Source organism: Carassius auratus, unplaced genomic scaffold (assembly GCF_003368295.1).
Source record: "Carassius auratus strain Wakin unplaced genomic scaffold, ASM336829v1 scaf_tig00005210, whole genome shotgun sequence".
Taxonomy (NCBI): Eukaryota; Metazoa; Chordata; class Actinopteri; order Cypriniformes; family Cyprinidae; genus Carassius; species Carassius auratus.
In genome coordinates, this window is record NW_020523637.1 from 8,269 (window position 1) to 23,275 (window position 15,007).

The 15,007-nt window shown below is 37.0% G+C and overlaps 2 protein-coding genes across 3 annotated transcripts; one reads left to right on the plus strand and one right to left on the minus strand.

The window, feature by feature from the left end:
• Positions 1-319: 319 nt before the first annotated feature.
• On the minus strand, positions 320-1,930 carry LOC113070652 (protein FAM167A-like). Its single transcript, XM_026244043.1, has 2 exons — positions 1,510-1,930; positions 320-683 (listed from the first exon to the last, which is right to left on the minus strand). The coding sequence occupies exons 1-2, from the start codon at positions 1,813-1,815 to the stop codon at positions 420-422; spliced, it is 570 nt and encodes a 189-aa protein (XP_026099828.1). The 5' UTR covers positions 1,816-1,930; the 3' UTR covers positions 320-419.
• Positions 1,931-4,140: 2,210 nt separating this feature from the next.
• Positions 4,141-12,346, plus strand: LOC113070653 (myotubularin-related protein 9-like). Of its 2 annotated transcripts, XM_026244045.1 has the most exons (11): positions 4,141-4,569; positions 5,131-5,157; positions 5,602-5,710; positions 6,362-6,487; positions 7,129-7,302; positions 7,451-7,668; positions 7,765-7,926; positions 8,220-8,361; positions 8,538-8,758; positions 11,161-11,312; positions 11,490-12,346. In XM_026244045.1, the coding sequence occupies exons 1-11, from the start codon at positions 4,385-4,387 to the stop codon at positions 11,582-11,584; spliced, it is 1,611 nt and encodes a 536-aa protein (XP_026099830.1). In that variant the 5' UTR covers positions 4,141-4,384; the 3' UTR covers positions 11,585-12,346. The 2 variants fall into 2 exon arrangements, with proteins under 2 accessions (XP_026099830.1, XP_026099831.1); XM_026244046.1 differs by lacking the exon at positions 5,131-5,157.
• Positions 12,347-15,007: the final 2,661 nt, after the last annotated feature.

Sequence of the window (15,007 nt, forward strand, 5' to 3'; positions counted from 1 at the left end):
GACAGGAGAGTGTTTCCTCCTCTGAGCATTCAGGAGCGCTCATGGGAGTGTGTGCCAATCACACGCCTTTTGACACAGAAGCAGGTTCCTCCTGATTCTCAGATCAGTTCAGCTATTGTTAAAAGTAAATATAAACTTTTTTTCAACTCTGCATGGGGACTTTCTCAGACCTGAGGCGAGTCCGCATTCACAAGTGGTTTAATAGTTGTATAGACTGTATAGACTGTAGTGCTGGTTACTGCATTTTTAGATATGACCACCTGTCACTAAGGCTTAGTGATCTGAAGAAAACTTAAAGGGTGTTTTTTTTTTTTTTTAATTTTTGCAATAGTCCAGTTGTAACACTGAAATGAAAGATATTTGGCTTCCAGTGTCAGTGAGAGCTGTGCATTGAGGGGCATCTCTCCTCGTCGTGCCTCTCAGCAGAGAGAGAATCGTCTGGAGTTTAGGTTCATCTTGGTGAGACCAAGATGTTTGAGAGGGGTGGAAAGAGTGAAGGTGGCTTTCATGGGGATGTCACACAGCAGGTCCGAGTCCTCCTCACACTCCTCCAGCTCATATGTGGCATCATCCAGCATCTCTTTGTGACGGTGACACACCTGCTCCACCTTCAGCCTGTGGATCTCTCCCCGTAAGCGAATCAACTGTCGTGCTAGACGGTTATCCTGCATCTGCATCTCCCGCTGAGGAGCAATGAGAAAGAGAGAGGGAGAACCATTTTATAGCTCACACATCAAGTCTTTGATAACCAGCAGTAATTATAAGATTAAATTGTCTGGAACAGCAGGCACACATGCAGGGAACGGAGCGCACCTTTCTGTCAAACACCCACTCAAGTTTCTGCACCTGTGTGGCATTTCGGTGCAATATGCCGAGACGAGAGTCATGCCGCCTGTGTTGTACTATTTACTATTCTGTTATATTACTTATTTTGTATTAGTATTTATAGTATATACAGTATATTATTTACATATGTTTTTATATCATTTAATAAATATATACTGTTCAAAAGTTTGGGTTGGATAAGATTTTTTAAATGTTTTTAAAAGAAATCTCTTTTGCTCACTAGGGTTTCATTTATTTGACCCGAAATAGCAAAAACAATAATTAAATGTTTTATTACTTTTTTGAATATATTCTAAAATGTAATTTATTCCTATGGTGGCAAGGTTGAATTTTCAGAAGTTATTTCTCCGGTCTTCAGTTTCCTATTTGTCTTAATATTTTTGTGGAAACCGTGATACAATTTTCAGGATTTTCTGGTGAATAGAGAGTTCAAAAGAACAACATTTTCTAGAAATATAAATGATTTAGAACACAGACAGACAGAGGTAGATAGATAGATAGATAGATAGATAGATAGATAGATAGATAGATAGATAGATAGATAGATAGATAGATAGATAGATAGATAGATAGATAGATAGATAGATAGATACACAATGACATTTTCAAAAAATAGTCAAACGTTTAAATAAAAATAAAACCTAAAGCTTATGAATACAATACCAGTTCGTTTCTGAGCCACTCTAACGCGTCGTCCATAGTATCAAAGCCGCAGATGTTCTTATAAGGCATCCCATCTTTCCAGATGTCGGGTAGCTGGGTGTCCTTCTCCACAGATCCTGGGCTGCTCGCATCTGAACCGTGAGTGGCATCAGTCCACGGGCGAGCCTGCAGTCGCTCCTTCCATTCTAGGTACGACGGTCTGCGCGTTTGGAGTTTGAGTTTCTCTGTCAGGGCTTTTACATTATCCAGATCCTCCGTATCGCCCTCAGAGCTCTCGTCTGCTCCCAGCTCTCTGAACTCCATCATTGAGCTGCTTTCATTCCAGATAGGCGAGACTGTGACTGCTCAGACATGTGCGCTGTGCCCGGTCATGTGCAAGAGTGATTAATCTCAAGAGGTGTGCTGTGCTAATGTTTATATAGACGGAGAAGTGACCGCCCATGCTCTGGCAGTATACTGACAGGCTATCGTTGTTTTAGACAGTCTGAACTTGCATGTTGCGGCCAAATGCGACATTTCGTGTTCATGTGGAACTATTCAAGAGGTACAGGGTCACTGACACCTAACCTCACATGCGCTCAAAACCACCTTGAGAAGTTTCAGAACAATTAAATTTGTTATCACAAAGACAACTAACCAAGGAATGACAAGTAAACATTTAATTCATGTATCCTGTGGCCCAAAACTCGTTCACACTGCTTCTAGCTCAGCAAGATCTCGCCAATAATAATACAAAGTAAGTCTTTGTCAACTGTTTTACAAAAGAGTGTCTCCATCTCCTGCTGATTTTGAGGAATTGCACTAAGAATCTAAAATCCAGCATTGGATTCGGAAAGATATCAATATATATATTCATTATGAAACAAACGCTAGGCATATTAGTGAATCTTTAAACCGGGACAACCCTGAGAGCTGCCAATGAGGTTCTTGAAAATGTAAAAGAGAGAGAAAAAAGATATATAAATAATAATAATTAGCTATAAATAATAAACAAATAAGCTATAATAATAATAATCCTAATAATAATATAGTTTGGTAATCAAAGATTGTTCTAATGAAAGATAAAAAGCAAAAAAAAAATAACCTTAATAAAAAAGTAGCCTAAATCTTTTACATTATTTTCAAATGGGTCTTAAAAGGGCTGTAGGACTATTTATTTAAAACGAGGTCCCCCGCAAGGGCTAAAAACCATACTTCGTTTTAAAATAGTTAACTTAGCATATATTAACTTACATTATATCTAGTATGCACACACACACACACACACACACACACACACACACATATATATATATATATATATATATACCAGTAAAATCCAACTTGAGTCTTTGGAACTGTTTTACGACAGAATGTCTCCATCTCCTGCTGGTATCAGGTATTAATGGGGTGTTATTCTAAAACGAACGGTAGGCCTATAAGTCGGTTTTCAAACTAGGGTCCAGGGACCCCCAGAGATCCGCAAGGGGGTGTTGGGGGGTCCTCAAAAAAGTTCAGAGAAGCATTGTGTAGATGTGAATAAAAAGTTATTTAATTCTACCCAAGGGGGATTTTTTTAACCTTTTTTATTAACTGTCTGTAAGCTCTAAAACTTTTGAAAACTTTTGCCTTAGGTTTAATTAATCTAGAATACAAGAAAGTTTTACTTTTTGATATAAGTAAAAAAAAAAAAAACTTTTTCACAATATTAAATTTTTTTAGACGCACCTGGCTATATATCAATGTGACTCTGGACCACAAAACCAGTCATAAGGGTATATAAATATTTTGACATTGAGATGTATTCATAATCTGAAAGCTTTTAATTGTTATGTGATTTGTTAGGATAGATCAATATTTGGCTGAGATACAACTATTTAAAAATCTGGAATTTTAGGTTTTGAAAAAAAGCAAAATACTGAGAAAATCGCCTTTAAAGTTGTCTAAATGAAGTTCTTCACAAAGCATATTACTAATCAAAAATTTAGTTTTGTTATATTAACAGTAGGAATTGTCCAAAATAGCTTCATGGAATATGGTCTTTACTTAATATCCTAATGATTTTGGCGTAAAAGAAAAAAATGATAATTTTGACCCAAATGAAAAATACTTGTGCTACTATGACTGGTTTGGTGGTCCAGGGTCACAAATAAATAAAAGAAGAAGAAGAAGAAGAAGAAGAAGAAGAAGAAGAAAAAAAATAATATATATATATATATATATATATATATATATATATGTGTGTGTGTGTGTGTGTGTGTGTGTGTGTGTGTGTGTGTGTGTGTGTGTGTGTGTGTGTGTGTGTGTGTGTGTGTTACTGGATAAACTGACATGGAGATGCTGCCTATTACTGGTCCCTCGCAAGGGTATTTATTTATTTGGGGGTGTGTGGCATCTTCCATTATAACATGTAAAACGGATATCTAATTGATTTGAAAAAAACTGAAGAACAGTATAAAGACTACAAAAAATAATACGATTTTTTTCTTTATTTAACTAAAGCAGACTTATTCTTACCCTAATACTCTGAAATGTCAGGAAGACTGCAACAAAAAAAATAATACGAAAAGGGAACAACAATAAACACCAACATCACAAAAAAGAGAAGAGGACTGGGACTTCAAGAGTGTGAACGGAAACGAAAGTATAAAGAAGCCAACAAAATGCTTATGAGTCGCCCGAGCAGCCACACCTCCCCGTCGCTCGCGCACAGTCGCTCAGTCAGTGGCATTTTACATTTGCCAGCTACCGGTGAGTTTTATAACAGCCTAAATTAACGGTAAGGGGTGGGACTCGGTTTTGTAGAGGATTAGCGGAAGACAGAGACCCGTGTGGCTCGCCCACCAGCTCTCTAAACTCGTGAGAATTAGCAGATGGTGGCGGTTGTCGTTGTGAAATGGAGTTGTCGGAGCACATCAAGACCGCTAATGTTGAAGATGTTACCCTGAGAAGACCTTTCCATCCAGCACTCAGAGGAACCCTGTGCGTTACCAGCCATCACCTTCTGTTCTCAAACAGAAAGGATGAAGCTTCCTGGCAACTTCTCATTCTCCTCAAGAACATCGATGCCATTGAGAAAAGGTAGAGAGACAGCTGTTCTCATCAGCTGAAGTCCAGGTTTGACTGCTGATGGAAAGTGATCATAAACCAGCCTTAGATGGTTTGTGTGTTTTATCTGGTTTAAGATGGTCTTCCAGCATTAAACTTATTAAGACCATCTTAAATTACATTTGAAATATTTTACAATTGCTCTAGAGAGCTAATTTGTATATGATTAATAACTTAATTTTAGTTTTATTCATGTAACCAGATATTTTAGTTGAATCAGTGGTGTAAAATAATCTCTCAGAAAATCTATTAATTTGGATATTACTGAATCAAGATTTGTTTCAGAAGGATTTTTATTTATTTATGTGTATTTTTGATCACTGTTGTGCTGAAACATGACTTTATTACAGCAAATTAAGACACATGTCCATTTGCAAATGCATAATTCATATTCTTATTCATCCAGGCATCTGTTTTTGAATCTAATTGGGTCACAGTTGTGTATGTGTTTGATCCCTGAAGTGACCTGCTTCTGTAATAATAAGCAAATTCTCTCTTTCTCTAATTTCACCAATCACTTTTCCTGCATGTCAGTGTCGAGAATCTTTTCGGATACCCCAGGTAACATGTTATTATAGCTTATGGCAGAGAAAAAAAAACTGAAAAAAATTATTTTGCAAGATATTCATGCTTTGCAGTGAGCATTTACGCAATATGTGTCTCTTTGACACGCTTTTTTGTGTTTTTAATACTGTACATGCAAAGCAAAAGTGTTTATGAAGTGTTAAATAGATATTTGTGTTTGTAATCTAACATCCAGATATTGAGAGACAAAAATAGAGACTGTTACGTTCTATTAAATTTAAATTTTAAGCTCAGTCATATATCTGCAATATATTTTGTTGTCTCTCTGCTAGCTTTACGCTCATGGCTTGTTTTTGCTTCCTGCTTCCGTCTCTTCTGAGGCCCCAGTGGAGATGATTGTATGGCATTTAAGAGTGTGAGAAAACATAGAGGAATGTACTTAAATGTGTGTGGGGGTGTTTGTATATGTGTCTGATACAGGGCTGTGGGATCCTCTGGTACTATCACCATTAAATGTAAGGACCTGCTGGTTCTTCAGTTGGAAATTCCTGGAATGGAGGAATGTCTGAACATTGCCAGTTCTATAGAGGTACTAATTATAGTTATAACTAGCCATGCTTGTTACAAGGATTAGTATTAATATGGCTAATATTACCTAATAGGATTCGGTATACTACTTTTCAAAAGTTTGGGGTCTGTAAGATTCGTCAAAGTTTTGAAAGAGGTATGTTGTGCTCACCAAGGCTGCATTTATTTGTTAAGAAATACATTAGAAGTGTAATATTGTGGAATATTATAAAAATGTGTTATCTGCATATATATTAAAATGTAATATGAACAAACCCCCTCAAATCGAGCAGCTTGCACTGAAATTTCTGCCTTGTTATGGTTGTTAAGAGTTGGCCACTATTTAAATTGTACAAAAAAACATTAAAATTCAAATAAATAATTTACAATGTAACAAATATATATTTTGAGATTTAATAAAGATTTACTTTAAATTAGCATTAGATTATGGCAAAAGTTTTTATCTAAATCTTAAAATAAAGGGTAAATACTGTGCACACTTAAAAAAAAAAAAACAATTACAAATCTCCCACTGTCAGCAGCAAAGTATTCTGGAAAATCCTGAATATTGTCATTAAATGTGATTTTAAGCATGTTTTCTAAAGCCATGTTGAGTCCAGCACTGCCTCAGCTGTGAGTGAGAGTGAACTAATATCATCTCATGTCTCTGTAGGCTCTTTCGTCTCTGGAAAGTGTGACAGAGATGTATCCCTTCTTCTACAGACCGTCACACCTTACTCTGCTCGGCCCATGGGGCCTGTCCACGACAGAGCAATATTACAAACAAACAGAAAGGCTGGTGAGCTACACACTCTCTTAACTGTATTTTCTTTCTTTCACTTTCACTTCCCTTTCCTCCATTTGCTGTCACTCTGTGTATCCTGCTTTAAAAACCACAATCAAGTTCAAACACAAATAAACAATGCTGAAAATTATTACTTCTAGGTCAGATGTTACCTAATATACGTTATTGTTTCATTTCCTGAAATAAAGACAAACAGGAAGCACTTTGTTTGTCACAGGAAACAAAAAGCAGTTGTGAGACATGGGCAACACTTAAATGCACAAGAAATAAAGCAATGTCTGTTCTTTCTGTTACTAGTTTTTCACTCATATGCAGCTTTTTTTGTCTGATTTTCTTTGCCCTGGTTGTCTCCATAGCGTTCACAATCACCCTATCTTATATAAAGTTATTGTTTTATATTTATATAAATTTTTAATATTTTCTTATGTGCTTTATGTCATTTTGATCAGTTTTTAAATATTACTGTTTAGGTTTAATTTAGTTTTCTTTACTAGTTTTTCTAGATAGTTTTTTATTTATTACTTAAAAGTAATGCATATTTATAATTTATGTATTAGTGTATACATAGGCATATGTTCATAATATGTGTTTGTGTGTGTGTGTGTTTGTGTGTGTGTGTGTGTGTGTGTGAGCAGTGGGACAGGTGGAGAGTCAGTAAAGTAAACTCAGATTACTCTGTATGCCCATCGTATCCATCTGCGGTCATCGTGCCTCGTGAGGTGGATGATGACAAGCTGATCCGCTCAGCCAGGTTCAGACAAGGCGGCAGATTCCCTGTGCTCTCCTATTGTCACCATAGCAATGGAATGGTGAGTGTAGGATGTTTTCTTATATCTTAAATATATGTGTATGTAACCATATATTGTATAAGAGCTACATTTCTGAATAAAGCAAAAAATACATAATACAGATCCAAATGTCCAGAGTAAAAGAGTAAAAGTTGTATCCATTGTCTAGGTGATTATGCGGAGCAGCCAGCCTTTGACAGGAGCCAATAAGAAGAGATGTAAGGAGGATGAGCTCCTTCTCCAGGCTGTGATTGATGGGTCAGAGTTGGGTTACATTATCGATCTGCGTTCTGCCCAGCAAGCCCAGCAGGCCCGGATGACAGGAGGAGGGTTTGAGTCTAAATCCTGTTATAGACACTGGAAAAGAATCCATAGACACCATGAAAGGTGAGAGGGAACATTTTAATAGTCTGAAAATACGTGACCCATCTGACTTTGAAAGCCATTTTGCTATGATTTTGCATGTAATCGTGACATTTACAGGGGTAAGGTTGTGCAGGAGAGTCTTATTAAGCTGGTGGAGGCGTGCAGTGACCTGTCGCATAGTGTGGACCGCTGGCTCAGTAAATTAGAGAACTCCAAATGGCTTTCTCATGTTCACAGTGCACTGTCCACTGCAGGCCTGGTGGTAGAGTGTGTGGAGAGGTGGGAAGATCTTTTACTTTGGTATTTTAAAGGTGCAACACGAAATTCTGGGCTGTCTGTCACCATCTGTGTGCTAAAGCTAAATTTTCTGAAATCATTGTAATATGCTTAAGAAACATTTATTATTATCAACATAATATTTTCTCAGATGTACTGCTTTAGTCTTTTTTTTTCCACCCTGTGCTTACACGTGGCTTGAGGATGGCGTGCGGCCTGTTTTTGAAGGGTGGTCACTGCAGGCCCATGCATGTGTTTGATATGTATTGTTCCGGTCTGTGGTCTGTTTTTTGCAGGGATGGTCACTCTGTGCTTGTGCATGGCTCTGAAGGGACAGACAACACGCTCCTGGTGAGCTCATTGGCTCAGATTATCCTAGACCCTGCCTCTAGAACTGTCACTGGCTTCCTCTGTCTGCTAGAGAGGGAATGGATACAGGTGAAAGTTTGTTTGTGTGACATATTGTGCGATTAGCTGTGTGTGTGTGTGGTGAAGCTTATGAATGCATTACAACTACATTACAATAATAACTTGGTTACTAAACTACTACCTACCTAATATTAGTCACAGATCTGTATGTGAGAATGTTGATGAATTGCATCCTTGTATCGCAGGCTGGACACCCATTCCAGCAGCGATGTGCTCATTCGGCATACTCTCATGCCCGTCTAAAGCAGGAGTGCCCATCCTTCCTGCTGCTGCTTGACTGTGTGTGGCAGGTGTGGCGTCAGTTTCCTTTGGCACTGGAGTTTAGCGAGGCCCTGCTGCTCCGACTGGCACAAGAAGTTTATGCTTCTAACTATGGAACCTTCCTGTGTAACAGCGAGCAGGAGAGGTGGGCACAAATTACTCTTATATGACACTAATTATACACTACCATTTAAAAGTTCAAAATTATTCTAAATTTTCAAATGCGTACCAAAGCTGTATTTAGCTTATCAAAAATACGTACAGTACAACAGTAATATTTCAATTAAATTAGCTGTGCTCTGTTTTAATATATTTTAAAAACTAATTTATTACTGTGATATGCCAATCTTCAGTGTTCCTTGTTGAAAAAGCCAGCATGTGCTGGTTAGATATGTTTTGAAGCATGGCTGCTGGTTTGAGCTGGTTTAAGCTAGTCCTTAGCTGGTCAGGAGCTGGTTTAAGATGGTCATGTGCAGGTCTTAAGCTGATCCTGAGCAGGAGATATACTGAAACAAAATTATAAATGCAACACTTTTGTTTTTGTCCCCATTTTTCATGAGCAGTACTTAAAGATCTAAGACTTTTTCTATGTACACAAAAGGCCTATTTCTCTCAAATAGTGTTCACAAATCTGTCTAAATCTGTGTTAGTGAGCACTTCTTCTTTCCCAAGATGATCCATCCACCTCACAGCTGTGGCATATCAAGGCAGCATGATTATTTTACAGGTGTGCCTTAGGCTGGCCACAATAAAAGGCCACTCTAAAATGTGCAGTTTAACACACAGCACAATACCACAGAAGTTTTGAGGGTGCATGCAATTGGCATGCTGACTGCAGGAATGTTCACCAGAGCTGTCGCCCGTGAATTGAATGTTCATTTCTCTACCATAAGCCATAACCAAAGACGTTTCAGAGAATTTGGCAGTACATCCAACTGGCCTCACAACCGCAGACCACGTGTGACCACACCAGCCCAGGACCTCCACATCCAGCATCTTCACCTACAAGATCGTCTGAGACCAGCCACCCGGACAGCTGCTGCAACAATCAGTTGGCATAACCAAAGAATTTCTGCACAAATTGTCAGAAACCATCTCAGGGATGCATGCTCGTCGTCCTCATCGGGGTCTTAACCTGACTGCAGTTCATCGTCATAACCAACTTGAGTGAGCAAATGCACACATTTAATGGCGTCTGGCACTTTGGAAAGGTGTTCTCTTTACGGATAAATCCCGGTTTTCACTGTACAGGGCAGATGGCAGACAGCGTGTATGGGGTCATGTGGGTGAGTGGTTTGCTGATGTCAGCATTGTGATTCGAGTGGCCCATGGTGGCGGTGGGGTTATGGTATGGGCAGTTTACTTTATGGACAATGAACACAGGTGCATTTTATTGACAGCATTTTGAATGCACAGAGATACCATGACGAGATCCTGAGCTCCATTGTTGTGCCATTCATCCACAACCATCACCTCATGTTGCAGCATGATAATGCATGGCCCCATGTTGCAATGATCTGTACACAATTGGGAAGCTGAAAACATCCCAGTTCTTGCATGGCCAGCAGACACCAGACTTGTCACCCATTGAGCATGGTTGGGATGCTCTGTATCGGCGTATACGACAGCGTGTATGACAACTTTCCAAAGCCATTGAAGAGGAGTGGACCAACATTCCACAGGCCACAATCAACTACCTGATCAACTCAATGCGAATGAGATGTGTTGCACTGCGTGAGGCATATGGTGGTCACACCAGATATTGACCCCAGGACCCCCCAATACAGTAAAACATGCATGCACCCTTAAAACTTGCGACTTGTACATTTTAGAGTGGCCTTTTATTGTGGCCAGCCTAAGGCACACCTGCGCAATAATCATGCTTTCTAATCAGCATCTTGGTATGCCACATCTGTGATAACACATCGGTAAAGGAGAAGTGCTCACTAACACAAATTCTGACAGATTTGTGAACAGTATTTGAGAGAAATAGGACTTTTGTGTAAATAAAAAGTCATATATCTTTGAGTTCAGCAAAAAAAGCGTGCAAAAACTAAAGTGTGGTGGTTATAATTTTGTTCAGTGTGGTTGCATAGGACCAGCACATGACTAGCTAAGGACCAGCTTAAACCAGCCATGCTTCAAAACATACCTAACCAGCATATGCTGTTGCTTTCAACAGGGTTACATGATCCTTTAGAACTAATTCTGATATGCAGTTTTGTTCCTTAAGAAACATTTCATATTATCAGTGCTGAAAACAATTGTGCTGCTTAATATTTTTGTGGAAAATGTATTACATGTTTATTCTCTAACAGAGTAAAGGTCATTACTATCACTTTTGATTAATATAATATTATTACCTTTATATATTTTATATCAAGGCCGTCAAAGATTGAAATCATATTGAAATTAATGTTTGAAATCAAACTTTGATACTTGTTATCTCATAATGCGGTTTTGAGACTTGAGCCTGGATTTCACAGAGAGGGTTTGTTTTAAAATGTATAAAATATATTTCTTTATTTTTATTTTTGCCTGAGCTAGATGTGCCGCAGGAGTGAAGGAGAACACACACTGTTTGTTTCAGTCCATGTTGAAGCCTGATATTGAAGAGCAGTACCTCAACCCACTGTATGAACCCACTGATTTGGCCATTTGGCCCTCAGTACATCCTCAGTCCTTACAGCTATGGACAGGTGGGTTACTGTTGCAATGTGATAAAATGATTGCAATTTAAAATTGGTAGATTAATTTTTGAAATTGACTGGTATTATTGGTATGTAAAGTCAGCTCCACTGATTTTAAGCAAAAGAAAAAAAAACATATACTTCCATCCTTAATGTCCTCATTATTCTTGTATTGTATTTGGGTAGGGATGTTCCTCAGGTGGACTGAGTATGCTCAGAACATGGAGGAAGCTCGAGAAGAGGTGTGGAGCATTGTGAAAGAGCACCGTGAGCGAGTTTGAACCTGACCGGCCCAATAACACACTTGCTACACACTGTGACACCTTGACCCCGTTTGCGAACCTCATGGATGAGCTGACTATCCTGTGACCTCATGGTTGAAAAGATGTTGTAGAGCCTGTTTCTACTATGTGTTTCTTTACAAGAACTTAGTAAATCAGATATACCGCCATTTAAAGAGCTTTTAGATTTAATGTCAATATGATAGCTATCATTGAATAATAATCGGACAAAATGGGCATTACGGCACTTCAAGCAAAATGCTAAACAGTAAACGGTCCTAAATAAGGGAAAATGTGGGTTTGTTGTGTAGTGTTTGAGTAGTTTGTTGTTGACAAATTGACTGTGGTTACATGAGGCAGCATCAGTCTTGATGTTTTACTGAAAACATTTTTTCACACTGTTACAGACAGCTGAATGTTAAATGATAAATGGAGTGAATGTGAGAAGTTTGAGGACCTACCAGAAGGTGGTTTTAAACATGCTTGAGAAGTTACAAACAGCATTTGCAATTGAAACATGGTTTATAATTAATTATTGCAGCTCTCTGGAATACTTGATTCTGATTGGTTATGGTTAATTGCCAGATTTAGCGTTAAAGAGATAGTTCTCCCATAAAGGGAAATTCTGGCATGACAGAATTATTTTTTTTTTTTTTTAGGGGGTGAACTAATATTTTTTTTTACTAATATCTTTGTTAAGTAGCCTATATGCTGGATCATGTACAGTGGTCACACTTAGGAAATAAACCCCTGTATTTTGTGTATTTGATTTTGAATTAATTTTCCTTAAAAAATTATATTAAATTATTTGACATGTTTCAATTATTTGACATTAAAAAAGGGGAATCTGCGAGCGCGCGCACACAAACACAAACAATAACATTTCACTGGCCAATGAAGTCCTCAGAGTAAAGCCCCAGCTCAGCTAAACTCACCCACACAATATAAATCCGGAGTGGGCAGCCCGTCAGCAAGTTCTTGTAGCGCTCACGCGACCGTACATGCTAGTTTTAGGATACAACTACATTTCCCAGCATTCTCTGTTCCGGCAGCTTGTTTATCCAATGGTCATTCGATGCGCTCCCCTGACAACCAATCGGACAGTAATCTCTTAATTCTAACGGTTAAATACCATGAAGATCCCTATTATCAGCCCTATTTACTTACTACATTTTCCACCTCCGGATACGCAACAGCAATGTTGTGATTTTGATGCAAGACACGTGTTTCACATCACCACGGATTTCAAGTTTTGAAGGTGGGATAATGCGCTTATTCTTGAACTTTCTGATTTACTTAGTGTTCGTGTATCAGGCCACTCACTTTTAAGGATGAAATAAACAACAGTGCTGTACTGGCATAAAGTTGGCTTGACGTTGGACGTTGGATATTCGCAAATCTAGGGACCGTCTCTAAAGTTACACGAGAAACTACTATACACTTCTCTAACGTCAATAGCATGCAAGGAGAATGACTAACAGTCACGAAAACAACTTTTAACTGTTCATCCAGGTGTCAACTATAATGCACACCTTTTATATTTTTTGATAATTATTAAAATAAACTGTAAATCATGTGGAAAACAATTGCTACTTTTCATTACCGAATGGACTTAAATACAAATTGAAAGCTCAATAACATTTGAACAGAATGATTCACTTTCATAAAACATACTGTAAAGTGTTCATCCAGGTGTCAGCTACAATGCACACCTTTTATATTTTTCATAATTATTCAAATAGACTGTAAATCATGTGTAAAATATTGTTATTTTTCATTACCAAATGGGCTCAAATGTAAAATATACCATAACTTGAAGCTCAATATAATTTGAACAGAATGACTCACATTCATAAAACATACTGTAAAGTGTTCAACTAGGTGTCAACTATAATCCACACCATTCAGATTTTTCATAATTATTCGAATAAACTGTTAATCATATGTAAAATATTGCTATTTTTCATTACCGAATGGGCTCAAATGTAAAATATGCCATAATTTAAAGCTCAATAGAATTTGAACAGAATGACTCACATTCATAAAACATACTGTAAGGTGTTCATTTAGGTGTCAACTATAAGCCACACCATTCAGATTTTTCATAATTATTCAAATAAACTGTTAATCATATGTAAAATATTGCTATTTTTCATTACCGAATGGGCTCAAATGTAAAATATGCCATAATTTGAAGCTCAATAGAATTTGAACGGAATGACTCACATTCATAAACCATACTGTAAAGTGTTTATCTAGGTGTCAGCTATAATGCACATCTTTTATATTTTTCATTATTATTCAAATAGACTGTAAATTATGTGTAAAATATTGCTACTTTTCATTACCGAATGGGCTTAAATACAAATTTAAAGCTCAATAAAAATTGAACAGAATGACTCACATTCATAAAACATACTGTAAAGTGTTCATCTAGGTGTCAGCTATAATGCACATCTTTTATATTTTTCATTATTATTCAAATAGACTGTAAATTATGTGTAAAATATTGCTACTTTTCATTACCGAATGGGCTTAAATACAAATTTAAAGCTCAATAAAAATTGAACAGAATGACTCACATTCATAAAACATACTGTAAAGTGTTCATCTAGGTGTCAGCTATAATGCACACCTTTTATATTTTTCATAATTATTCAAATAGACTGTAAATCATGTGTAAAATATTGCTACTTTTCATTACCGAATGGGCTTAAATACAAATTTAAAGCTCAATAAAAATTGAACAGGATGACTCACTTTCATAAAACATACTGTAAAGTGTTCATCTAGGTGTCAGCTATAATGCACACCTTTTATATTTATCATAATTATTCAAATAGACTGTAAATCATGTGTAAAATATTGTTATTTTTCATTACCAAATGGGCTCAAATGTAAAATATGCCATAACTTGAAGCTCAATATAATTTGAACAGAATGACTCACATTCATAAAACATACTGTAAAGTGTTCAACTAGGTGTCAACTATAATCCACACCATTCAGATTTTTCATAATTATTCAAATAAACTGTTAATCATATGTAAAATATTGCTATTTTTCATTACCGAATGGGCTCAAATGTAAAATATGCCATAATTTAAAGCTCAATAGAATTTGAACAGAATGACTCACATTCATAAAACATACTGTAAGGTGTTCATTTAGGTGTCAACTATAAGCCACACCATTCAGATTTTTCATAATTATTCAAATAAACTGTTAATCATATGTAAAATATTGCTATTTTTCATTACCGAATGGGCTCAAATGTAAAATATGCCATAATTTAAAGCTCAATAGAATTTGAACAGAATGACTCACATTCATAAAACATACTGTAAAGTGTTCATCTAGGTGTCAGCTATAATGCACACCTTTTATATTTTTCATAAATATAAAAATTTTTCATTCTAGATG